We start from the raw sequence: 25960 nt of genomic DNA on the forward strand, positions 1-25960 counted from the left end.
GTTGAAAACCAGACCCTTTAAAAAAAAAGTATATTTCATGCGTGTTCTCTAGATTGACTACATCAACAGCTGTAATTGAGATAAAAGAGCATTGTTTATGTTAGGTACTTATTACAATTTGTTTTACGTCACACCGACACAGATAGGTCTTATGGTGATGATGGGACGGGGAAGGCCTGGGAGTGGGAAGGAAGCGGCCGTGGCCTTAATTAAGGTACAGCCCCCAGCATTTGCCTGGTATGAAAATGGGAAACCACGGAAAACCATCTTCAGTGCTGCCGACAGTGGGGTTCGAACCTGCTGTCTCCCGGATGCAAGCTCACATCTGTGTGGCCCTAACCGCATGGCCAACTCACCTGGTAGGTTAAGTACAGTATGCTATCAAGTGCCCAGATAGTGCCAGAAGTTCCACAATGGAAAGTATAGAAAGAATAACAGGAAATGTTGCCGCATTTATGAATACCGTATATACAGGTGTGGCAGTAATGCGTTTTATTATCATAATGTTTAATTTTTTACATTTGTTGTCTCCACTTTTTTAACACATAGTATGTTCTGTTTGGTGTCTCCGAAAATCGTTAAAAGTGGGGACGTAAAATCAACATTATTATTATTATTATTATTATTATTATTATTATTATTATTATTATTATTATTATTATTTGTTAGGCACATTGCCGAGTAAAGCAATCGTTATGATTGGATTGTTTTTATCACGTTTTAAACCCACTTCTCTCCAAGAAATACCTACTGTATATTGGCCCGATTTACAATATATTAAAAATCACTTTATTAATGATCTCGCCTGCTATGGTACATTAGCTGGCCATACACGGACAGATTTCTTCACAGGCCTCGCCTTTGGGGCCAGATCCGACAGACCGCCTGCCAGGCGTGACCTTCAGAGACCCGGCCTGCTGCTCGCCATCAACTGTGACACCAAGCCTGTCATGTTGTGCAACATAATCTGTCAACATTCCAGACCCTCCCGTTAATGGCATAATCCCTTTGTTCTCGGCAGGCCAAGTTTGAAATCCTTGGCGGTCGGGTCTGCCGTACTTAGAACTGTGCGATGGACATCGAAGCACACAGTGTCCAGAGGGAAAAAAAATATGTGCTGTTGCAGCTGATGGAATGTGTATTTTGTTATACCGGTATGTTAAATCATGCAAACAGACAAATCGATTGAAGTGGATGAAATCATGGATAGGAGAGCGAGACAGCTTTAGTCACATGAGTCTGATACAACATCTGAGAGAAAATGAACGGGACAATTACAAGAATTATTTGCGAATGGACCACAGTGATTATGATATGCTGTTAGGTAAGCACGTACTGGGCGAGTTGGCCGTGCGGTCAGTGGCACGCAGTAGTGAGCTTGCATCCGGGAGATAGTGGGTTCGAATCCCACTTTTGGCAGACCTGAAGATGGTTTTCCGTGGTTTCCCATTTTCACACCAGGCAAATGCTGGGGATGTACCTTAATTAATTAAGGCCACGGCCACTTCCTTCCAACTCCTAGGCCTTTCCTATCCTATCGTCGCCATAAGACTTATCTGTGTCGGTGCGACGTAAAGCAACTAGAAAAAAAAAAGTAAGCATGAATGGATTTTTCTCATTATTACGTTAAATGTTTGATCTGCCTCAGTCTCATCCTTGGTTTTGACAATATGAAAGTGACCGAGGTATGAGAGATGCTAGTAATACCATTCCTTATGCAGCCAGTCCCTGGTATGAATGGTATGAAAATATCACTCATAGGGTCAGCTGGTGCGTGCATTTCAGTGGGCTTGGCAGACTGATATGCGAGCAACGTCTGGCTCTGTGAGGAAAGCAACGGGAAGCTACCTCACTCCTCATTTGCCTAGTACGCTTCTTCAGTGATGCCTAGGCTATGACAGCTGTTGGCATAGCTGTAGAGGATCAAACCAACCTTCGAGCTGAATATCAAACATACACAACACATACACAATGACTTGTTTACCGGGCGAGTTAGCCGTGCGCTTGGGGCGCGCAGTTGTGAGCTTGCATCCGGGAGTAGTGGGTTCGAATCCCAATGTCGGCAGCCCTGAAGATGGTTTTCCGTGGTTTCCCATTTTCACTCCAGGCAAATGCTGGGGCTGTACCCTAATTAAGGCCACAGCCGCTTCCTTCCAACTCCTAGCCCTTCCCTAACCCATCGTTGCCATAAGACCTATCTGTGTCGGTGCGGCGTAAAGCCACTAGTAAAAAAAAATACTTGTTTTGCGTAGCTATTACTGGAGAACAGTCTAATTGAAAGTGTATTTACTGTGGATATTGTAGCTTCTAAGCTGAAGAAGGAGGAAAGGAGGATACTGAAGAACGCTTGATTGCGACACTGTGAGACCTCATGTTTTAATTGTCAGAGACACGGCCGCTCTTTGTACATTTCAATAAATTTCTCTAGCAGTACCTTTGTCCACTCCATGCTTTCCTTACAAGGGGCTTGATCTGTGAGGCGAGGTCTTCCCGTTGAGGCGCTGACAACAGGTCTCGCCTGTAGCAGACGACGCCTCGAACTGATCTCGCTCACTAACGAGCAGTCCTAGCCTGTTGGAACGCGTCACAAAAGGCCTCACCTGTCACAATTCCTTTCCGTGTATGGCCAGCTATTAATAGTAACAACTGTGAATATTTCTGACCTATAGACATGCCCACAGTGGAGGGGAGTCGCATGTACCATTTTTCCTGCTATTCTTAAATCTCTGGCTGTGCGGTACCGGGAAGCCTCCTGAGAATGGCAGCTCTCTGAAAATCCTGCACTTTGCCTTGCTTTAGGATTTACCACTAATGCTATACATGATGTAAATGACTACAACTTATTTACTCGTATATTAGACCCCTTCTGGATTTTCAAAACAAAGAAAATGAAAAAAAAAATCATGCATACAAGACCCTGCAGGAATGCCATGACGCATATGCGCATCAGGTGGCAGCCAGCATGTTAATTTTGAGAATATCCAGAGCAGTGATGGATATTGTGTGAGTAGTTTGTCATCAGAAGTACTGGAGAGGTAAGAAGGTACCTCATCCAGCACTGACGAAGCTAGTGGTTCTGAAAATGTTATCTTCATCATCACTTTTTTTTTCCCCGTTACAGCTTCCATGTGATGTATGTTGATTACTACTGTGTAATGTAATGGCTACTACAGTGTAATAATTACACTTCTACTTCAAGAAGTAAACTATGAGTAAAAATTACATATTGTAAAAGTAACGATTACAAGAAAAAATTACTACAAAATAATGTATCGTCACGAGTAATCTGATTACTTTTACTTCCCAACTCTGATAACACGAGTAGATTAGGTCATTATAAAGTGGACTGTTGTGAGAGTAGTGTACTGGAATGATATAAAGTTGCAGCCTTTCAAGCTATACAAAATTTATTTGAAAATCAAAAGAATGTCTTCCTAAGAGGAAACTGATGTGACCAACATTGTATTAATTAGGACCCACAAATTTATATTACAAAAATACTTCACTTTATCAGGAGTAATATTCTGAATCTTCATATAAAATTGAATATAATACATAAAAGCATTATGTCAATACTATGTTAAGTATGTTAATAGTAACACAAATTATTAATTTATTACAGGGAATAGAGTTAAATAAATTTCAACAGTCTACCTGAACAGTAAAGAAAAGTCATAGAGATAAAGAAAAGAGTTAGAAATGAAAATAACTTTTTGTTATAATCAGGGATAATGTCTATATTCCATACACAAATTTAGCAAAACAGGCAGATTGTGGTATTCTTCTTAGCTCAAATGACACTGTATAATATATGTTGTGATAATCTGTACTGCTAATTTGTACAATAACTTGGGGTGATACCGATGCAATGGTCATTATTGGTCATTCAGTCTTTATTCTGAAACCTGAGCCTTCCCATGAAACTGTGACAACAATGAATCTCATACGCGGCGTATAGTCTAGCTGAAAGAACACTAAGAATATGTGTAGTTCTTGTCTACAATTCACTAGGTAACATTGTAACGAAGTGATTCATGTAGAAGAACAGGGACTGATAAGGGGAGAGCTTATCTATTCGAAGATGGCAGTGTTTGAAGATGTGGAGTTTGCGCTTTGTATTGCCCCTCTTCCAATGCTAACCTGTCATTGCCTTTGCCCTATTATGTTCATTTTCATGTTCCTATACATGACTTGATTTTACACTTGTTTGCTCCTTTCCAATACTTATATTATCCCATTGGGATCCTTTTCCCCTTGTGTGTCTGTCCTGTGTGTGTAATATTTTACCACCTGTATTAATCTTTATCTTATGTTTTTCCATCTTCCTATTTTTTCCAGCTTTACTCTTATCGTACACTTCTCACATCAAGAGTGAAGATCCGTCAAGATGGCCTCTATGAATGTTAATGCCTACCCTCCTGGTGAAGCTGGGAAGCAGAAACTAGCTCGTTGGACACATTGAGAAGAGATGGATATAAAACAACAAGGTTTGATGAAGAGAGAGCCTATCTGTTTAGAGATAGTGGTGTATGAAGGTGAGGGGATTTTCCTAGTCCTTGTGTGTTTCCAGTTTGTCCATGCCTTCCCTTTCTATTGCCCCTCTTCCTATTCTGACGTGTCATTGTGTTCATCCTATTATATTTATTAAATCTTACGTTTTCAGCTGCCTCACTTCTATTTTACACATGCTTTGAAATTTTCAATATAATCTTACTACAGACAGAAAAGTACAAAACCTAAATACAGCACAAGTCCGCTATAGTGAGTACAGCATATAGCGAGAACTCTGTTTTAACGACAGATATTTTCTGTACCTTAAAAATCCATATATTAAACTGTGTACTATCCTTCGGTTATTGCGAGAACCCAATCACTGATGCATCCGTTATTACGAGTGATTAAGCGTGAATGATATATCCGTTATTGATATTTATGCACTCAAGCAAATATATTGAATGCGAGCGATCAGATTCGGTTAGTTTTCTCGCTACGTGCGTTAGCGAGCTCTTTCGTCGACGATCGAATTTGTAGGCGATACAAGTACAAGTATCTACCATTTGTAGGCGATGTCGGAGTCGATTAGTAATATTCGTCGACTAGTGTTCTGTAATCACAATTCGAAATGAAAAAGAACATGTTTCCTTAATAAATACATAAATAACCTGACCAATAACAGTAGTTAACTTGTTAGAAATAAAGGTTGAAATAAACGATCACGTAATTTTAATGCTTTGCATTAAAATTAAGTACACCACAAAATACAGCGCAGAGTGGATGACTGATTTCAGACATTAGTTCATTCAGTGAAACCTCACTGGGATGTTTCTGCAGAGGAAAGAGAATGTGGTAAACAAGAAAACGTACTGTTGAATACACGAATAAGAACTAGCAAACAGTTATTTGTAAACATTTGATTTTTTTCTTTCTTTCCCGACATTCATACACTTAGGCATAGATATCAAGGATAATTTAATAAAAAACCACCTATTCAATACTTTCCACGTTTAATGTGGTTATTCTCTACATGATTTTATGTAGACTTATTTGGTCAGGTACATGTTTCACCCATTATTTTGGGCATCTTCAGCCTGTAAACAACCTTTAGGTCAAGGTTTGGGACCTTTTTAACCAATATAAACATACCAATATATACACTATATACAATACATACATTATACACAATATATACAAACATAAGTTAATACAGTTAAGTTTTTTTGGTCCTAATCTATCTAATATGAAAAATGTCCAAAACTAAAATGGATCTTCTTTTCGGTAAAGAGGATTGCATATCGGGGTTTATGTGACCCCTATATCATATTAAGTTCTTGATGTACCGTTTCTGGTGACAGGATGTATCGTCAACAATAAGTGGAGATTTGAACTGATTGTTGCTTGTAGGTTGGTCAAGATTGAAAATATAAATTTAAATTAAATGTGTTTTAACTTGGCAGTTCTATTCTGGTTAACTTAAAATGTACAAAAATAAAAATAAAATGAAACGGATCTTATTTTTTTAAATCATAAGTCTTGAGAAAGGGTGATATTAATATAAATATAAATTTAAATTAAATGTGTTTTAACTTGGCAGTTCTATTCTGGTTAACTTAAAATGTTAAAAAATAAAAATAAAATGAAACGGATCTTTTTTTTAAAATCATAAGTCTTGAGAAAGGGTGATATTAATAAGTCTACATAAAATCATGTAGAGAATAACCACATTAAACGTGGAAAGTATTGAATAGGTGGTTTTTTATTAAATTATCCTTGATATCTATGCCTAACGTCATCTTCAATACAGAACAATAATGAGAGTTGTTACTTGTAATTCATACACTTTACGTCGTTTATGTACAGGTACTGTGAAAGATATCGGCTATCTACCATTTTTATAAAGATGAGATGAGAATATTAAAAGATGTGAAAAAGACAATAAAACAAATACAAAAAACTTTTCTTCTGAGGATTATTAAATAACAATAGTGTATTAAAAAGTGCGTAAAACACCAGACAACAGATATAAAAACGTTTGCACTAGGGCTCATAAAAGTATGAGCGCATTATTGCATATCACACACTCTTTCTAAATCAAATGTCAGCTGAAGCCTCATATTTCGGACCAATGGGTTATTAAACATTTCTGCTGGCCATGAATTACCTGGACATTAAACTTGGCCATGTACCAGAGAATGACTTTGACCGTCAACTTCAATGCGACAAGACTTTGATCGATTAGAGTCGAAACTGCGAAGGTGCGAGTTTCAACATACGCACAACCGTTGAAAGATGCAGAGATGCCTGTCCACTTACCTATTTTAATTTAGTCTTCATTAGTAGGCGATTTCACAACTTGTTCAGCAACCATACCACAAGGCAAATATGCACCACACTGGTCAACTTCACACAATTATGTTCCTAATCCGTGCGTATGTTATCACGCGACAAATATTCACTACCCTTCACTGTATCACTCAACACAGAACAAATTTCTAACTTCTGAATGGAATGTGAAATACAAGCACAAACAGCAATATCAATGAAAACCAGAAAGCAAAATTGAACTTTCCTGAGGCTATCAGCTTGCCTGTAAAGTTCAGGAATTAAAGGCCATTTTCCGTTTTCGCACAAATTTACCCGACCTGTCTCCTGTGGCGAGGCATCTAATCTGCACTGAAAATCACGTTCCTTTCACAAGGGATGACAAAGAATATTTTCAGAGCTAGGAAAAATTCAAGCATTTTAAACGGTAATGGAGAAAATTTGCGACGCGATAAGTGATATATCTTTATATAGATTTAATACGACGTGAATCGGGACTTCAAATGTATAAGGTGCTAAGTGAGAAACTGTCGTAATGAGGAACACATTAATGGGGTTTCATGTATGTATTTTCTTGCACCTGGTTAATTTCCCATGTAAATTTATAGCAAAAGGTTATCATTGCTCTCCTGGTGCTTGAAATATGTTTTCATGATTCATATGAGGTTATGTTAGGTTAGGTGATGCTGTTTGAATAAGAAAACTGAAACGATCGCCACAGAATCCACTGGAGTGATACTACTTCAATTGTTCAAAATGAAATTGAACTCAAGCTTTCACGTCTTGGAATCCTCGCTATAATGGACTTTTACTGTATATCATTCATTAAACAGACCCCTTATAGAATTATACACCTCCAGAAATGGGATAAAATGTTTATCATTGATGTACCTGTATTCAAACTTCAAATATCTTCCTTTATCAGAACTACCTGAATTATACATGGACTTGAAATGTGAAAATAACCCTGATTTAGGTCAATTTAGTACTATTTGTACAGTACCTACCTATCTCAATTGGTCTGATTCCCAGTAAGCTGAGGGGAATATACACTTTAGAGTTGGTGTCAAACTTGTTCCGGTCCAGCATGTAATTGTTATACTTGGGAAACACAAGCGTCGGTCCACCCTTCGGCAGAATACCTGGCCCTGGGGCTGACCCTAATGCTGCTGCTGATGATAACTACATACAAAAAAACAAACAAAAAACACAGTTATGACACTCATTTAGGTGAGTCAGAGAGAAAATATAGTTGAGGACAAACAAATGTAATAGGTGTATAAAACTTTTCCATACTTATTCTGAGAGTATTTCTTTCTCTTAACAGAGAAATATATATACAGTAGAGTCTTGTTAATCTGAGGTAATTGGGTGGGGGGGAGGGCACCTCGGATTTGGAATAACTTAGACTACATGGAGCAACAAAGGAAAAATAGTGAAACATGAAAAAATCAGCAATGATTGAAGTTAAGATCCTGTATTGCCATTTCTTACCATGTTGTGGCATGGAATAAGGTCATATTTTTGAAAAAAATTTTAAATGACTTCTGTTTCTGAATGTGCATTGTTTCTGTGCAGCAATGTCACGTCATCGCTTGAAGAGCAGGGTGTTGGTGGGAGTTGCTTCTTTTTTTTTTTTCAAAATGTTGTAATGACGATGTAGTGTTTTATCCTCCGAGTAAATTAATCGTAAAAAATGACGAAAAGTGTGGAAAATGTCAAAGATTAGTGAAAAATCGAATGTTGTGTGATTCATGTGATTGATGGTTGCAGAGCAGTGTGTTCGGAATGTTGCAGTTGGCGAAGGTGTTGACGATGAAGCACCGAAAATAAACGATGAGGAATACAAAAGTGCATTAGAAATTATAAACATTCTACAAAAGGACAATGAGGCTCTAAAAGTAGAAAGTCAAGAATTAAAAGAAAGACTGCGATCACTAGAACTCAGGACTGACCATTCTTTGAGTGATATACCGGTATCAGTAACAAACTTGAGCACGTGGTGTCAAGTAGTGCATGGTTGGCCAGCTAAGAAGAAATCTACAGCTGAATTTCTAGAAATAAACATCAGAAATAGGTTTTCTGCCTTAAATAATTGAATTCAGGAAGAAAGTGATCGCGCACGTGAAAGCAAAACATCGCTGCCGTTGCTGTGCTAAGGTTAAAAATTAGGCCTAGATTTCAGAATCAAGACCCAGCTAGGCTTAAATCAGCAAAGGTAGCTGTGTTCGGTGAAAGCCAAGGAAGGGGAATTATAGGATTGATAAACGATGAGAATACAGCAGCAACCGGAGAAGTATTATCCAGGAGCTTCTATCAGCTATGTCCTGGAAAACGTAGAAGAAGCAACTAGAAACTTGGGAACGGCGATGCAGTGCTTATCATCGGTGGTACAAATGACGTACCTCACGACGACGCCAAGAATGTAAAGTCACAACTTACATATACACTAGGGGAGCTGACTCACACTAACATCTTTGTAGTGAACATGCCCCACAGGCATGATTTGAGTAGAGACTCGTGTGTGAACACTGAAGTGGACAAAGTTAATACAGATATTGTTAAAATTTGTAAACATTTTCATAATACTCAGGTTATTGAATGCAGGAGTTTCAAGAGACACTGTTATACAAAACATGGCCTCTATCTAAACAATTCAGGTAAACGAAAGATTGCTAACATTGTTCTCGATTTTATTAATCATAAGATATGTACTTTGAAAAATGCAACTCCCTTAGGTTGTAATACCTACCAGAAAAACTAGTAGAAAGAGCCAGCTATTCTTTAAGCTGGCTCAGTCAACTAGAAAATGTTATGAATTTTAACAGGCCATGTAAACCAAAACTACCATGTGACCAAATCAGATCGGTCACCAAATCAAACCATTATCAAAGACAGTTTAGTAAGTAGCCAAACTCAGGTATGTTATTCTCCTATTCATAAATACCAGTACATGAAACATCAGGTCAGATATCTCCACCAGTAATGAGTGATACAAAAAGTAGTTGCCAAGAGGTAAATTGCATCCAAAAGAAGGGTGTATGTATGTTCAGTCCGTCAGCGATGCCGCTGGTGGGATCCTCAACAGCTCTGCCATCAGCTGTCATAGATGGCTTAGGCATCACTGAAGAGGCACACTAGGGAAATGAGGAGCGAGGTAGTTTCCCGTTGCTTTCCTCACAAAAGAAGGATAGCATGGGTAAATCTCTCAATTTATTGCAAGGGATATCCAATACATTAGAAATCAGTTTTTAGAATTAGAACACTTTTGCCAAACCAAGAAAGTTGATGTGATTTGTGCATCGGAGTATAGGCTCTCTGAAAATCAAGTAAAATATTTTGTGGCCATGGATATACTGTTGCAGATATATTTTGTAGGAGAAAAAAGAAAAATGGGGGAGCTGGGATTTTAGTTAGAGAGTATTTTAAATTTGTAAAGATTGATTTAAGTCAATATTGTGTGAAATTAGAGGGAGAATATAGTTGTGTGAAGCTGGTTGATCAGAATTTGATAATTGTTAGAGTCAAATAAGAAAACCTAAAGAAACTGCCTGGTGGAATGATGATATTAAAAAGGCTATCAATGACAGAAACCGTGCAAGAAGATCCTTATATCAAGCAAGAATGCAGGGAGATCAACATGAAATAGAGGAGAAGCTGTCACTATACAGAAAGAAAGAATTACTAGCTGAAAAGCAGAAATGCAAGGATGATCTGGCTACCAAAATAATGCAGGATGGAAATAAAAAACTGTTATACAGTATTGTTAAGAATAGAAGAACTCAAAATGAACTCAAAATGAACTCAAAATGAATCTATCCAATCTGTAGAACTTCCTAATGGTGAGGTGACTAGGGATAAGACCAAAATATTACAGGAGTTCCAAAGGCACTTTGAAACTTTGCTGAACTGTTATGAAAATGTCACTCCATTAGACGACGAACCTTATGATTTTGGCAACACAAATACCACTAGCCTGACATGGTTGGAAGTAGAGACAGCAATATCTAAGCTGAAAAACAACACATCAACTGGATCAGATGAATTAAGTGTTGAGATGATCAAAGCACTAGGAGAGGTAGGACAACAGTGGATGTACAGGGTACTAAATACAATCTGGAAAGAGAATGTAATACCCAATGACTGGAAGCAAGGAGTCATCATCCCTTTGTTGAAAAAAAGGTGATAGAAAGAAATGTACCAACTACAGAGGTATAACCCTGCTGTCACATGGCCTCAAAATCTATGAATCCATCCTTGAGAGCAGGATTAGAACATATGTTGAACCTACACTTGAGGAGGAACAACATGGATTTAGACCTCATGGATCAACTACAGACCTCATTTTTGCCACCAGAATGCTCTATGAGAAGTATTGGGAGAAAGGTAAAACACTTATAACTGTTTTTCTGGACATCAAGAAAGCATATGACCATGTACCACGCAGGCATATATGGGAATGTTTGAGACATAAGAAAGTGGCCAATGACATCATAGCACGAGTACAACGATTATATGATGAAACCAAGTGTTGTGTCCAGGTCCAGGATGGAAGGTCAGGTTGGTTTGAAATGAAGAGTGGAGTCCAGCAAGGAAGTTGTCTTTCACCACTTCTCTTCATAATCATAATGGATGAAGTTTTAAAAGCGGTTAAGAGAAAGGATCCAACAACTAATGCCCTTGTTTTTGCTGATGATGTAATGGTATGGGGCGAGACAGAAGCAGAAGTACAAACTAGACTAGATCTCTGGAATGAAGCTTTTACAACCTTAGGTCTCAAAATCAGCAAAACGAAGACAGTTGGCTTGGTGATGAGTAGAAACTCTCCAACTGTTCATCTAAGAATTGGAGATGAGGAGACGGATATTGTACACAACTTCCAGTATTTAGGTAGTGTTCTGTCATCAGACAATACCATACATCAAGAGATTAGTAACAGAATACAGAAAGCTTCCAAATTCTATCACGCTTTACGTCAAATACTTTGGGATGAAACATTTCCGTTAGTTTCCAAGATCAGCTTGTACAAAATATACCTAGTACCTATATTGACGTATGGCCTGGAAACAGCAACACTTACTGGACCAACAAAGAGTCGTCTTCAGGCAACAGAAATTAAGTTCCTCCGTTCTTGTCTACAAAAAACAAAAATGGATACAATAATGTGGATATCCGACAACAGCTTGGATTGGAGAGAAGCTTGCTGGAGACTCTAGAAGCGAAGAGATTGCAATGGTATGGTCACATGAAAAGAATGAACCCTCACAGGACTCCTCGAATATACTTTGACCACAATGTTCCTGGGAAGAGACCAAGAGGAAGACCTCATGATGTTTTGGGGTAAACAGATAATGAAGGACCTTGAAATTAGAGATGTGAACTGGTGTTGCACATATGAGCAGCATCTGTGGATGGATAGAACAAACTGGAGGAGGCTTGTACACAACCGCACCCGGCTTGCTGGAGCGAAGAAATGATGATGATGATGATTATTAATATTACTATTACTATTATTATTATTATTATTATTATTATAGATCACAATAATAATTATTAAATTAAAGTTGTAATAGTCCACCTTTTAACTGTATAGATTTCCAAATGCTGTTGCTTATGTATTTCTTAAGAATTTTGAATTAGTAATGGGAAAATGCTTGAAGCTTAAGGCAAAAGTTGCTGTTTGAAGGGATTTTAACATAGAGATGGTATAACCAGATGAGCAGATTTCTAGAAATTTTCTGAATTTACTAAGAACTCTAAATTTAACTTGCACAAACAAGCTACTTTCACATAATAATGCATGCTTGGATAATATTATTGTAAATTTTTCGAGAGACTTGCTGGTGGGGGTTTCGCAGATCATAACCCCTTGCTTATATCATTATATCTTAACCAGCCTGACATAATTTAAAATGACGAACCTGTTCTGATGTGGGTAAAAAGTCAGGGTGATGATTATATTAACATATTTATTGAAAATCTGAAACAAATTAACTGGGGCTTTGTATTTGAATTTGAAATGGGAGAAAATGATACTGAAACTGTTTTGGAAACTTTGTAGATAAATTGGTTGAATTGTGGCATTTATGTTCACCACTGGTAAAAATTAGTTGTAATGGTAAACTAATAATAATAATAATAATAATAACAACAACAACAACAACAACAACAACAACAACAACAACAACAACAACAACAATAATAATAATAATAATAATAATAATAATAATAATAATAATAATAATAATAATAATCGTATGGCCTCAGCTACCGTGTGCAGACATTTCAATTTGACGCCATCTGGCTGTCTGCTCGTCAATTTTGACATTCCGTTTTACTCTAGGCCCCCACTAGATGGCAGGCCGAGTATACCGAAACTCTCTTGGGCGTCTATGGCTAAGATTTAATGAATTTTGTCGGGTAAACACCAAATGTGTCACCAGAGATCTTTTACATGCCGACATCGTACGACATGGAGTGTCGAATGGACTTTTTTCCGCCCTTCAAAAATCCGACTACCTCTGCCGGGTTTGAACCCGCTATCTTGGGATCCGGAGGCCGACACTCTACCGCTGATCCACAGAGGCAGCTAATGGTAAACTGAAAAGCAAGAAGTTGAACTGGTATACTGATGAACTGACGCAGTATAGAGAAAATATGCTTTTGCTGTATAGAATTTATAAAAACTCTTGTCAAGGAGGAATCGAGCAGAATGGCATGTATAAAGCTTATCTTAATTGTAAAAAGTTATATAAAAGAAAACTTATCCATGCCAAAACTTTAGCTTGTGAAAAATATATTGAGAATGCACCCCACAAATGCAAGGCAACATGGGATATTATAGTACAAGAAAACATCCCTACTTGTACTCAAGACACATTACTCGATCCTGAAGAATTGAATAATTATTTCTTAAACTCTGTAAAATAAATCAGAGATCAAATTAAGGCAACGGGTACAGCTGCGAGTGACTTTCTTCATATTCAACCCCCCCCCCCCCCCCTTGTCAAAACACTTTCCATTGGGTTGAAATCACACCTGATGAAGTAATTAGAGTTAGCTTAAAATTTTCAAACTCTAATAAGAGTATGGAATGGTTATTTAATTACATCATTAAAAGAATAATACATCTGATTTCTGAACCTCTAGCTTTTATTTGTAATAAGTGTTCCGAGTCTGGAGTTTTCCCGATTTATTTAAAAAGTTATTGCAGTATTTAAAAGTGGGGATAAACAATTTCTTCAGAATTATCGTGCAGTCTAAATTGTTCCAATAATTTCTAAAATATTTGAATCACTTAGCAACTATTTTGAAACTTACAATCTCCTATCCAACAATCAGTTTAGTTTTTGACAAGGTAAATGTACTACTACTGCTGTTCTTGAAATAGTTAATCAGATATTAACACCTTTTGAAAACAAGCAGGCCATCTCTTTGGTGTTCTGTGATCTAAGTAAAGCTTTTGATTGTATTAATCATGAAATTTTACTTGCAAAGCTTGAGATGTATGGTGTCGAGTATCCCTCACTGCACATAATTAACTCATACTTAAATAACAGATATCAGTTTGTCTCGGTTAAAAATAGGTATTCCACTTTGAAGAAAGTTACAACTGGTGTGCCACAGGGTTCTGTCCTCAGTCCATTTTTATTCATTCTGGCAGTCAGTGATTTACCGCAAAATGTCACAGCTCATGCCCTTATATCCTATGTGGATGATACAACGTTAATTACAAAACACCAGTGCATCTCAGGTTTGCATCAAATGTCACAGGAAGCTCGTGCAACTGCAATGCACTGGTTTTCATCCAGTAGACTTGTGCAATCAGGATAAAACTCAATTTCTCACACTAGGATTATCCAAAGATATTGAAAGTCAGTCAGTTAAACTTTTGGGTTTTCATATTGATGCCAAATTGAACATTGATCATGTTTGTAAAAAAATATCACGAGTGGCCTACTGTATTTGATATGGAAATTGATGGATTTAGTTAGCAGTGACTACCCAAGGATGGCATATTTTGGTCTCTTCCAGTCACACATTATTTACAGCGATACTTCTGCTCGTGATGCAATGTATGAAGTGGAATGAAATGAAATGAAATGAAATGAAATGCGTATGGCTTTTAGTGCCGGGAGTGTCCGAGGACAAGTTCGGCTCGCCAGGTGGAGGTCTTTCGATTTGACTCCCGTAGGCGACCTGCGCGTCATGATGAGGATGAAATGATGATGAAGACAACACACACACCCAGCCCCCATGCCAGAGAAATTAACCAATGATGGTTAAAATTCCCGACCCTGCCGGGAATCGAACCTGGGACCCCTCTGACCAAAGGCCAGCATGCTAACCATTTAAAATCAAATCAAAATCTCTTTATTTGCAAATGAGGTGTCTACCTCGGTGGCAAATGGTACACTAAAATACATTATTGTCAAGCACTAAATATTAAATTAACAAGAGAAGAAAATTTTTCCTATAATACAATATTATACAATTTACGCTAACAATGTTTTCTATTAAACACACAACTCATCCTTAATAAATTTATATTGTTTACAAAATTCTAATTATAATATCTCCTGTACTACTTACAAATATAGTCAACATTTATCCATGGAGCCGGACAATGTATGAAGTAGAAGAAAGAGAATGAACCTCCGATGATGACAGGGTATGTGATGAAACAGTATAGCTGGAGCTGACGAGTAGGAAAAATAAAGCATGCCAATTCAATGAGACTAGATGGTGTTTGTGATGTGGCAGAGCCTGCTACTTCTCTTTGCCATGTGCCTTACTTTCAATAAAAAAGTAATTCAAACAATTCTTTCTATCTTTCTACTAGAGGACCTCCTCTGAGTGTCCAAATGACTTACCTACCAGGCTATACTGTTGTATGGAGATCCCCCCCTCAAAAAAGTTAAATTCTCTATGTTATCAATCATATTGGCTACTGGCATGTACATAATGGGAGTGGACTGCTATACTGAAATACATGACAGAGTGCATTGATTTGTAGATATGATTTAAGCTTTTGGGCCTTTTGCCGTGTCAAGAAAACAAGGTGAAATTTTTTACGTTTTGCAGAGAACTTTGCTCCGCATCTTCAGAAGAAAATCTTGACTGTTCACGAAGAAGACTTCTCCAATAATGAAGGTTTGAATTTAAGAATTTAAGAACACCTTAATTGGAGATTAGATGGTGTCATTAGCTCCCACTTGGAATGCTAGTGGTGCTAGCATACAGTGAGCCATCTGATGACAAATGAGCATACCACTAACTATATACCACAGTAAAGCATTCTTAAATTCAAAGATTCATTGCTGGAGAAGTCTTCATTGTGAACAGTCGTTTTTCTGAAAACGCAGAGCAGTTCTCTGCGAAACGTTAAGAATTTCACCTTGTTTTCTTGACACAGCATAAAGCCCAAAAGCTTATATCATGACTACAATTACGACCCATGAAAGCATTAATGTATGCATTGATTTATGTTTTATGAGTCACACAACATTTTACAAAATTGTGAAATGGTTCGTTACCTCTGCGATTAGGCATACATGGGCTTTGGGTCAAAGTAATAACATCGAGCATCTTATATCATCTGATAATAATCAACTTATTAGATTAAAATTACCACCTAATCGATACTTTATTACATGCCTTTGGCAAAATTATAAAAACATTAACAATCACAGTACATGTTTCGGCCACTTAGTGGTCATCTTCAGGTGTGTCCAAAAAACCTTAGATGATAATACATGAGTAGTAAGCACATTAAAAATTTTGATAATTTTTTCCCATGGGAACTTATTACTATTACTATTTGATATTGAAAGAGGAAAGGAGGGTGGGGGTTTGTGGTTGGGGGGTTTAAGGGTAAGAAGGGATAAAGGGAGTATACTCAAAATTAAAATCCGTGTCTACAATGTGTTAAAACATATTCTTCCAATTAAACATTTTTGAAAACGTCTTTTAAAAGTGTGCTGTGAGGCTCTTCTATATGATCACTGAATAACTTGATCTTGTATACAATAAAAACGATCCATTTTACAGTCCTCAAGTGTTAAGTGTTTGTATGTGTGTTGAAAATCTTCTTTGAAGGCTTCATTTAAACTGTACTAGAAGGCTGTGAGAAGCTGTTTCATTTACTGTTACCTCAAGGTAACTTCACTATTGTTTTGGGTGGAATAGCGGTCTTCTAATTGGGCAGCTTGTCTCACGATCTGCAAGATTTTAAAAACACTCATCACAATCACATGTCCTGTGCAAGCTCTCAGCTTTCCTCCAATTGGAAGACTGCACCTCACAGAAGACCAGGTGAAACACTAAAAATATCAGCACTAGAGGAATCTTCTAGAACTCAGCTGAGCTAAAACAAGTATGAACATGTGATTGTGATGAGTGTTTTTAAAATCTTTGCTTGTCTTGAATTTCATGCTTGCTTCATATATATTTGTTATTTATTTATGTCTTGCCTTTACTTTAATTTTGACTGATGATGGTCTCTGCTAAGACTGAAACTAGTTTAAACTAATATATGTAACTTTTTAAAGGTTACAACAAACAGTATTGAATAGGTGGAAACTTTTAGCTTTTGTTCTGCACTATATTGCTCTTCAATATGGATTAATGTGAAATATATTACCTATGATTCAAAAATGTCTGGTTAAAAATGTTCTAAATATATTTTAAAATTCGTTATTAATCAAAGTATTCTGGTTCTAGCTCCTCAGCAGTCAAAAATCCTACATATGTATCTCCTTATTGGGGATACTGTTCTCAGATTGCCTTCATTACACAAGATGGAATAACTTTTCTCTTGTTTCTTTCTTTCTTTCTTTCTGAAGGAGTCCATGAGTTGACCCAGTACACAAACTGGCAATAGGCTATGGACTGCCAGGTAGCATTAATTTTCATAATCAGTCTTTCCCTCACATTGAGGATATACATTTTATCCATATGCAGACAACAGGTTGTATTTAACACATCATTGGAAAAGCCTCATGCCAAGGAATACACATCACACTTCCACACGTTTCATTTACTGTTTCACCTTTTTTATAGCAGAAACTTTCAGTAGCAATGGACATCACTTCACAATGTTCACACTTACACCAGTCGTTGTTTTCCTGTCTTTCCAAAATAACAGATGCCCTGCATTTTATAACTCTCATATTCGCTGTTTCATAATGACACCAATATCATACAATAATCTTCAGATGCCAGTGGTTTGTTTTCTAGTCCAAATGTTGTGCAGCTCAGTTCAAATTGATAAGGCTTCATTTTTCTGGACATGACTGTTCATTCCAAACAATGTGCTGACACAGAAACACATGTAGACAGATGGAAGTGGAATGCAATATCCTGTCAGGAGGCAAAAGTGACATCATGCTGCCTCCTCCCTAAAATTTAGGATCTTCATATCTTGCAAGCCAACAGAGATTTTTTAATTCCAATTTCACATTCCACTCTTTCACTTGAAATTTAATTGAATTCATAAAAATAAAAATGATTTTCACGAGTTTAATGGTCCTTTAAGAGAGGCAAAGGATACCGAGAGTGTTCTGTAATGCCTACTTCTTACAGGGTAGATATGAAAAGGATAGCTCAAGAAAGGGAAGGACATTGATTATGTCAAAATGAGTTTGAACACATAAACACTTTTTAAAATTCTATTCAGCCCTTCTATTCTTCCAAAAGTAAGTGATGAAACAAACTATTACCTGCAAAGAAGGTTCAAGGAACTGAGATGTATCAGGAAGTACAACTCGTTCACCAGGAATGTTTGGAGTACCAGGCAAAACTTCCTTGAGAGTCTCGTAGCCATACAGACTCTCTGCTGTTACTACATCTAGCCCTAAGACTGTGAACAAAGAAACAAAATGGTACAAATTGGTACAATAACAAAACAATAAAATATGTGCAAAAAAATTAAATACACCAATTGTTAAATTCATCTGCTTAGATCAAACAGTTGAAGCATAAATGAAGACAGCTGATGAAGAAGAGAGACAAAATATAGAAATCAATGACTCTTTAGACTTCTCACATGATAACAATCATCAACAAACTATTTCTAACTGATTTATTTGTTCTCAGAACTCAAAAAATAGTAAATTAATTCATATTAAAATATTTGCCTGTGTCAAAGTATATACTGTGGCAGCTTCTATTCACTGAAATTTACTTCCCTATTCTCTTCCACACTTATTTTAAAAATGTAATGTGTTTTCCTTTCCTTTTTGCCATCAAAAGTTTTGGTTGCATTATTTACAGTGGAAAACTGCAACACTGTTTTCTGAAAAACCAAAATGAAATTTTATGGAGGTGAAAAAAAAAAAAAAAAGGAAGAAAACATAAATATATGAATACTATACAAAATATACTGAAACTCCTGATGACCAAATATTTTGTACCTTATATTGAGATTAACACGCGAGAGGTCACATCCGTCGTGCAAAGGCAAATTGCTCACGCTTCATATTTTAATGAGCTGCTAGTTTGGCGGTGAATGCTCTGATAAAAATATTAATATGTACCCTGTGTAACTGCCTTTCGACTAGTACTAACATAATTACCCAGTAACAATATTTTCTCAATGTAAAAAAATTAATGAATTTTGTCGCAAAATCTGGTAAAGTTACGAGAGTTTTTAAAGAGCGCGAGAGGTCGCGTGTGAACAAATTGCCGCGTTTCCATTTGTACATTTCAATGAATGATTTGGTCACAATTCAAGATAAAACTACAACACCACACTTCACTGAAAGCCACCATAAACCTCATGAATTTTACTTAAGAAACTTTCTTGGAAATGCAGTCATGTAAGAATGCACTACGCGAGGGGTCGCATAAAGGCAATATGCCGCGGCAGATGCGGGAGTGAAAGAAAACTTAAACTATTCTGGAACGCAGCAGGCAATTTACTGACGATAATCAACGTCAGGCGAAAGAGAGGGAGGGGAGGGATGAAACGAGAGCCCTAAGCCCTACAGTGGCTAGCAACGAAATTATTAACAAATATTTTAAAATGCGGCAAATTGCCGCGGGTGCGACCTCTCGCGTGTTCAGTAAAGATCTGCTGAGGTATGGGACGTGCTGAGCAATTACATTCGGAGCATGCCTAGTGCATCTGGATGATATGAGAAGTGTTATTCATAAGGCTGGTTGTGCTCCAATAGCATTCTTTAGTCCACTGAGGAAAACAATGACAAACAACCTCAATCCTCACTATGACTTGTGTGCCTCATTATGGTGCAGTCCTTGGTTTCTGCAGTTTCCCTGTAACTGCATAGTTTGCAAATAATTTTTGGTGGTGATGTTTGAGGATCTAATTAGACTATGAACTGAAGACAAATATAATGTTCTGAATTACTGGAGAAAGTCAACATCTATGTTCCTCCTAGATGCATGAGATTCAATCAGCCCTTTGAAACCAACATCATAGAAGTTTCATAGTCCAATAAATAGAATGATGAGAAGTGTGAATGTTACATATTGATATTTTTGACTGTTCACATCCCTACTTATGAATAACGCCATAATACATAACATACCTTTAGTAAACTTGGCTTATTTGACTTACAGTATTGTACTAATAAGTTCATTCCTTATTGCAATACCAATTTCTTCCTTGTACCTTATGCAATGATTTCTAAGTTATAAACACATCTGTATAACGTGGTTTTATGCTGTCAACAAAGTATTATTATCAACTAAGTCTTCCTGATACGATAAGTTGTTGCTCTCAATCTTTCTATAAACTAAGGAAATATTAAACTTAGAAAGAAAAAAAAAAGACCACTTTGTAACTTAACTTTTTCTGTTCCAATAAACATGCCCTCTGATAGAAACAATTAAGTTCAAGCTGTAAGAAAGTACTGAAAAACTGAAGAGCAACAAAACATCCACTGTCAGTTGATCATGAATGCTTCTATACAATTTGAGCCACTATTTCAGATTTACTAATATCTACAACAAAAATTCACCACATACCCATATTATCAGCAACAATCTCGAAGGGATTTGTGTAGGTATCCTGCTGACTTTGAGTGAGTGTGGCAATGTATCGGTCAACAGCTAGCACCAAATCTTCAGCAGTTTCACCAGTCAACTCCTCAATGCGGTCCCAGTGTTCATGGTATTGAGCATCCAGCACGCTGCTTGCAGTGTCTACGATATTCTAGTAAGGAAATTGTACCAATGATTAGAACAGAATAAACAGGATACAGTACGTTTCTTTACCAAAACTTGAATTACCAGGATTAATGGTTACAGTACTAATGTACTGTTATCTTCAATATATACCTGTCATTTTAAATTATAAGATGAAATTCAAATAAATATACATGCAACTGTTTAAAAGGATTATCAGTACATTAGCAACGCAAGGAAAAATGTAATTACATAGGGCTATTTGACTATCCAAGTTAAAGGTGTATTCTATGAAACTAGATCGCTTCTTTCATATCCCATGCATCCTCTTTGTCGGTCTCTTCCAACAATTTTTCTCTAGCATATTTCCTTTATCATACTACAGGACTTGAGCCAGGAAATGCAACCTGCTCTGGCAAGTGCGAGGCTAGCTGCGACAATACATTACAATTATGCATCATGATACTGTGTATAAGGTAAGTGTAAATTAAAATGTAAAAATATACTATTTTTTGCTAGTGGTTGAACGCTGCACTGAGTCAGAAAGGTTTTTTGCATTGATGGGATAGGTGAAGTTGTCCCTGTTTCTACCATCAAGGTAATTTGCCCCAGCCTAGTCAGCTGCTCCAGTTCGAACTATGAAAAAAAAAAAAAAAAAAAACTTAAAATATTTACACCCTGGATTTTGAGGCAGAACATATAACTAATATGGTCACGGTGAGGTCAACTAAAAGCTATAAATAAAACAAGGCAAAGCATGATGTCAGTTTAGAGGAACAATATGTTTATTAGAAATAAACAAGAAAATAAGAAAAATAGCAAAAAAATTATCAAAGTGATCAAAAATTACATGACTCAGATCATTCTCTCAGCTTAATAGAGTCCATCTTGAGAATCAAAATATAATACAAATTTACAAGCGTATGCTGACACACATACTTAACACTGCAAGGAAAAATATTCTTGAAATTTATTACTTTACCACTTTGGATAGCGTGCTTGCACCACGCTCCTGGCTTCATTTTTGTTAACTCTGCACACTTGACATTGCAGTGGGGGTCCCTAACCTTAAGAAAAGATGTGTTTTAATGCACATAGGGGAGACAATGACTAATCTAACTGTACAATATAAAACTACGCTGAGTGGTAAAACATCCTACTAATATATACACCTCAATCATGAGCAACCTCATGAGCACAACAAAACACTGTGGATCAAAACCACACTCAACAAAATCACATAAATGGCAAATATACACAATCAAAGAACAAAAACATGTCATATTTTCCCGGCCTCACCAAGAAAAAGCATCCTGCATTTATGCAACTCTCACTCACTCTCAGTCTCAATGGAAAATGTAAGGAAATAAATTTACAATTTAAGCGATCACTCCCTATTCAACGTAGGTTCCTGAAATAAATTATATGACACAAAACCAATCAACTGGTGGACTTTACAACAACACACATAAATCAACGTGGATTCCTGGAATAAATTACATTATGCAAATTCATGAAAATAACAGAGTAGACACGTAACTCAACGCTGGTCTCTGAAAAAGATTACATGACACAAATATTCCTCAGCGCGGTCATATCATAAAAGAAAAATGAAAACTAAATGTCGTGATATAAAAATCTCGTCTACTGCAACAACTGTAGTGACATGGACAAAACCAATAAAATAGGCCGCTAAAACAAACTCTCCTTGGTAGACACACACATTATCCTCGCCAACTACATGGCAGAATGACTCAAAACGGAGATTCAGTCTCCCAAAATAATGCAGCAAATATAAAAAACATACAGGTTCCAACCTTTAACACACACTGCTCACAAATCTACCCGAGGCAAGTTAAACATGAAAATGCAGGCCTTTAAATGAGGAACGCGTCCTCTTACTCATTATCACACAAAAAAAAATCACACGTCCTAGAGTTGCTGAAACTGAATAGAAATATAAATGACGTAATCTAATATTCACAGATGGAAAGAAACAACACCATGCTGGTCACAAATCAAAGCACTCGCGCTCGAAAAGTTAACTTGAATAATAAAGTGGCCAACTCTGTAATAATAACTTGAAATTTAGAAATTACCACATAAACAATAGATCATGTCTGAAAATCAGAAAGTCACTGAAATATCTCATCCTTACGCCTCAAGAAAACAGCATTAATAATATTAATAATATTTAAAGTAAAGTGATTCTAATATTCGGAACTTGGAATACGAAACTGCGTTCGAGGAACTCGTGAATCAATCACTAATTTACACTCAACTTTATATTAAAATAATCATGAAGATGACGCTACCAAAACATTTGTGGATCCAAACTCCATCATCTCACACATTCTCATTCACACTTCATGCAATAAATCCAAGAAAATGTGATGGCATGGTTTCGTACTCTTTGAAAATGATTTGATCTAGTCCCTCCTGACTCTAATTTAAATCCCTTTTACATTTACTTTTAAGCCCCAAGACATACATTGAATCTCAAACATCAAAGGAAAAACAAACAAAAAAGATATGAGGCTAAAGCAAGAAACTGACTTAAAAAAGGTATGATGCTAACCACTCTGAATAAAAAAGAAAAACAAGCTGTGACCTCATGTAACCGGTCATGTACTTTACAATTATTTATATTTACAAGCTTCCTAACATTTACTGTAATAGGACGTAGTCCTTGCAAACAAATGGTGTTCCCTGCGTGGTGGTACTAATTACAAGTATTCTCATGGTTCTAATTCGATCATCCCTTGGTCGTCCCTTTAAGTCGCCTCTTGTGACAGGCAGGGGATACCTTGGGTGTATTCTTCGCCTGCGTTCCCCACCCACAGGGGGATGTGTGTATGGTCCACGAGAGCTATTTTATGTTGCACAAGTCCGCCAGCAAGTCAGTTAGTACGCCCCTATCCACCACATCATAGGATCACCTTTCCCCCTGCTACGCCAGCGTAGTAGGTTTGTGGTTATTCCATTTAGATGTGCACACTGCTCATTTCAATCACTGCCTCAGGGTAGGGATCGAACAGCTGGAATACTATGATGATCCAGTGTATTCCACACCAGTAGTATCAGAAAATTTGTATATCAGGGGTATGACATGCTAAAGAAGAGAGATCTAACTCCCCAGCTACTTCCTGCCAATATTCTGTTATACTAGGTATGCAGCAGTAATCCCATCTATCGGAGATAAATGGCAGCAGAATACACAAAGCACATCATAACAAACAATGGTCAATGTAATGTTGATCAAGTTTATGAGCTTTCTATATTGCAAGCCTACTTCACATTTAATTTTCTTCCGACTCTGTAATATTAGAGCATCTAATGTAAAGCGAGTCCTCCTTTCTTGCATAACTCCCACTTGTGTTGTTATTCAAGTGATCGTTCCTTCATGACTTTTTTCTTATTCTTATAATTATCTTCACAATTTAATCACCATCACCACCAATATTATTATAGTCGGTACGGTAAAACTGGATAAGACATAAATAATCAGAAATTGTACTCTCTATAATTTTTGTTATGTACAGTAGAAGTCTGTTATAGCGAGAATTCATAACAGCGAAAAATTTACTCGCTATAACGGATTGTCGTTATATCCAATTTTTCTATAAAAGTCGGAAAAACTTTCATGCACATTAAAATCGGTATGAAACGGCAATCAGTTTGTTCAAAACTTGCGTTTCCGCAGATGATATCCACACTACGGCTTACTTGTTTGTTATTTTTTGTAATCCGATACTACGCGAAAGTATATGTTTAATTTCATTCCGAAAAAAATATAGTACCGTATTTCTCTGAATCCAAGATGAATCCCACTTTTTCCTTCAAAAAATTTATATCAGGCTCAAAAAGAAGTTTGTAAAATCATATGAATGCCTTGTTCTCTAGTAGGCCTATGCATTTTTAGACTATTTTTAGACGCTGAAAATTGACTTTCGTCACGCCGTATTTCTTTTCTTTTTTTTTCGGCTGCACAATTATTCTTTATTTCCGCGGGTTTAAGGACCATTAACTTAATATTGGCATCATAATACCGAAAAGAACTAGTTGAACATTTTCTGGCAATACTTATTCCATGCGTCTCTACAATACAACGATCCATCAGGAAATTATTCTTGCTGTCTATAAAACTGTTACTTTTACGCAGCGTCAGATATAACCGGCTACCGCTACACGCACGTCTCGCTTGTCGAGTTCGGCCAAATTCAGCAGCTAGCGATGTATAGGCCTAATCGCGAATGATGAAAGTCAACGAATGAGTTAATTGCGCCATGGTATGGCCATTCCGCCGTTGAGTTTATCGTGCACATACCTCACAATTTCATCTTCGACTTCTTTAAAGCGTCCTTGTTGCGGACCACTGCATGCATTTTTTGTACAGTACGCATTTTTTTTGTTCTTTGTCTTCACGCTAACGCCAAATATTAGCTTTAGTTAGGCCTATGCCGTATTTTCTTGCGGCTGCACAATTATTCTACATTTCCGAATGTTTAATAAACATTAACTTAAAATTGGCATCATAATATCGACTAGAACCCGTTGAAAATTTGCCGGCAATACCTTTTCCACGTATCTTTACAATACGACTATCCATCACGAAAATATTCTTGCTGTCTATAAACCTTAATTTTACTAAGCGTCAAGTACAATAGACGCGTTATGACTCTGCCACTGAGTAGCCATGGCTTTTCTAAGAATTCGAAGGGTCCCATGTTTAGATGCCATTCTGCAGATTTGAGAAACACTCAGGCACTGTACAACTGGTTGTCCCGGCTAGCGATGTGTAGTAAAGAGGCGGTCGTTTATTGTCAACGAGTTCTGTGTGTGTGTGAAAAGAAGCAGCGTGGTTACCACGGTAGTTGCCAGTGGTATCCATTAACTTACTGTTAGGCCGCGAATGCAACAACCCTTGAGATTCTGAGAAGAAGAAAAAAGTCTTGGATTCGGAGAAATACGGTATCACTCTAGAGATTTCTGT

At 37.0% G+C, this 25960-nt stretch overlaps 1 protein-coding gene across 1 annotated transcript in view; it reads right to left on the reverse strand.

The window, feature by feature from the left end:
- stan (Protocadherin-like wing polarity protein stan) overlaps positions 1 to 25960 on the reverse strand; it is a 302411-nt gene that overhangs the window by 116288 nt on the left and 160163 nt on the right. The window contains exons 27-29 of the mRNA XM_067138004.2: positions 20809 to 20995; positions 18540 to 18679; positions 7827 to 8001 (exon numbers count right to left, since the gene is read on the reverse strand). Of these exons, the coding sequence (XP_066994105.2) occupies positions 7827 to 8001; positions 18540 to 18679; positions 20809 to 20995 (502 nt within the window). The remainder of the gene's footprint in view (positions 1 to 7826; positions 8002 to 18539; positions 18680 to 20808; positions 20996 to 25960) is intronic.

The sequence above is a fragment of the Anabrus simplex genome, chromosome 1 (genome assembly GCF_040414725.1).
Source record: "Anabrus simplex isolate iqAnaSimp1 chromosome 1, ASM4041472v1, whole genome shotgun sequence".
Taxonomy (NCBI): Eukaryota; Metazoa; Arthropoda; class Insecta; order Orthoptera; family Tettigoniidae; genus Anabrus; species Anabrus simplex.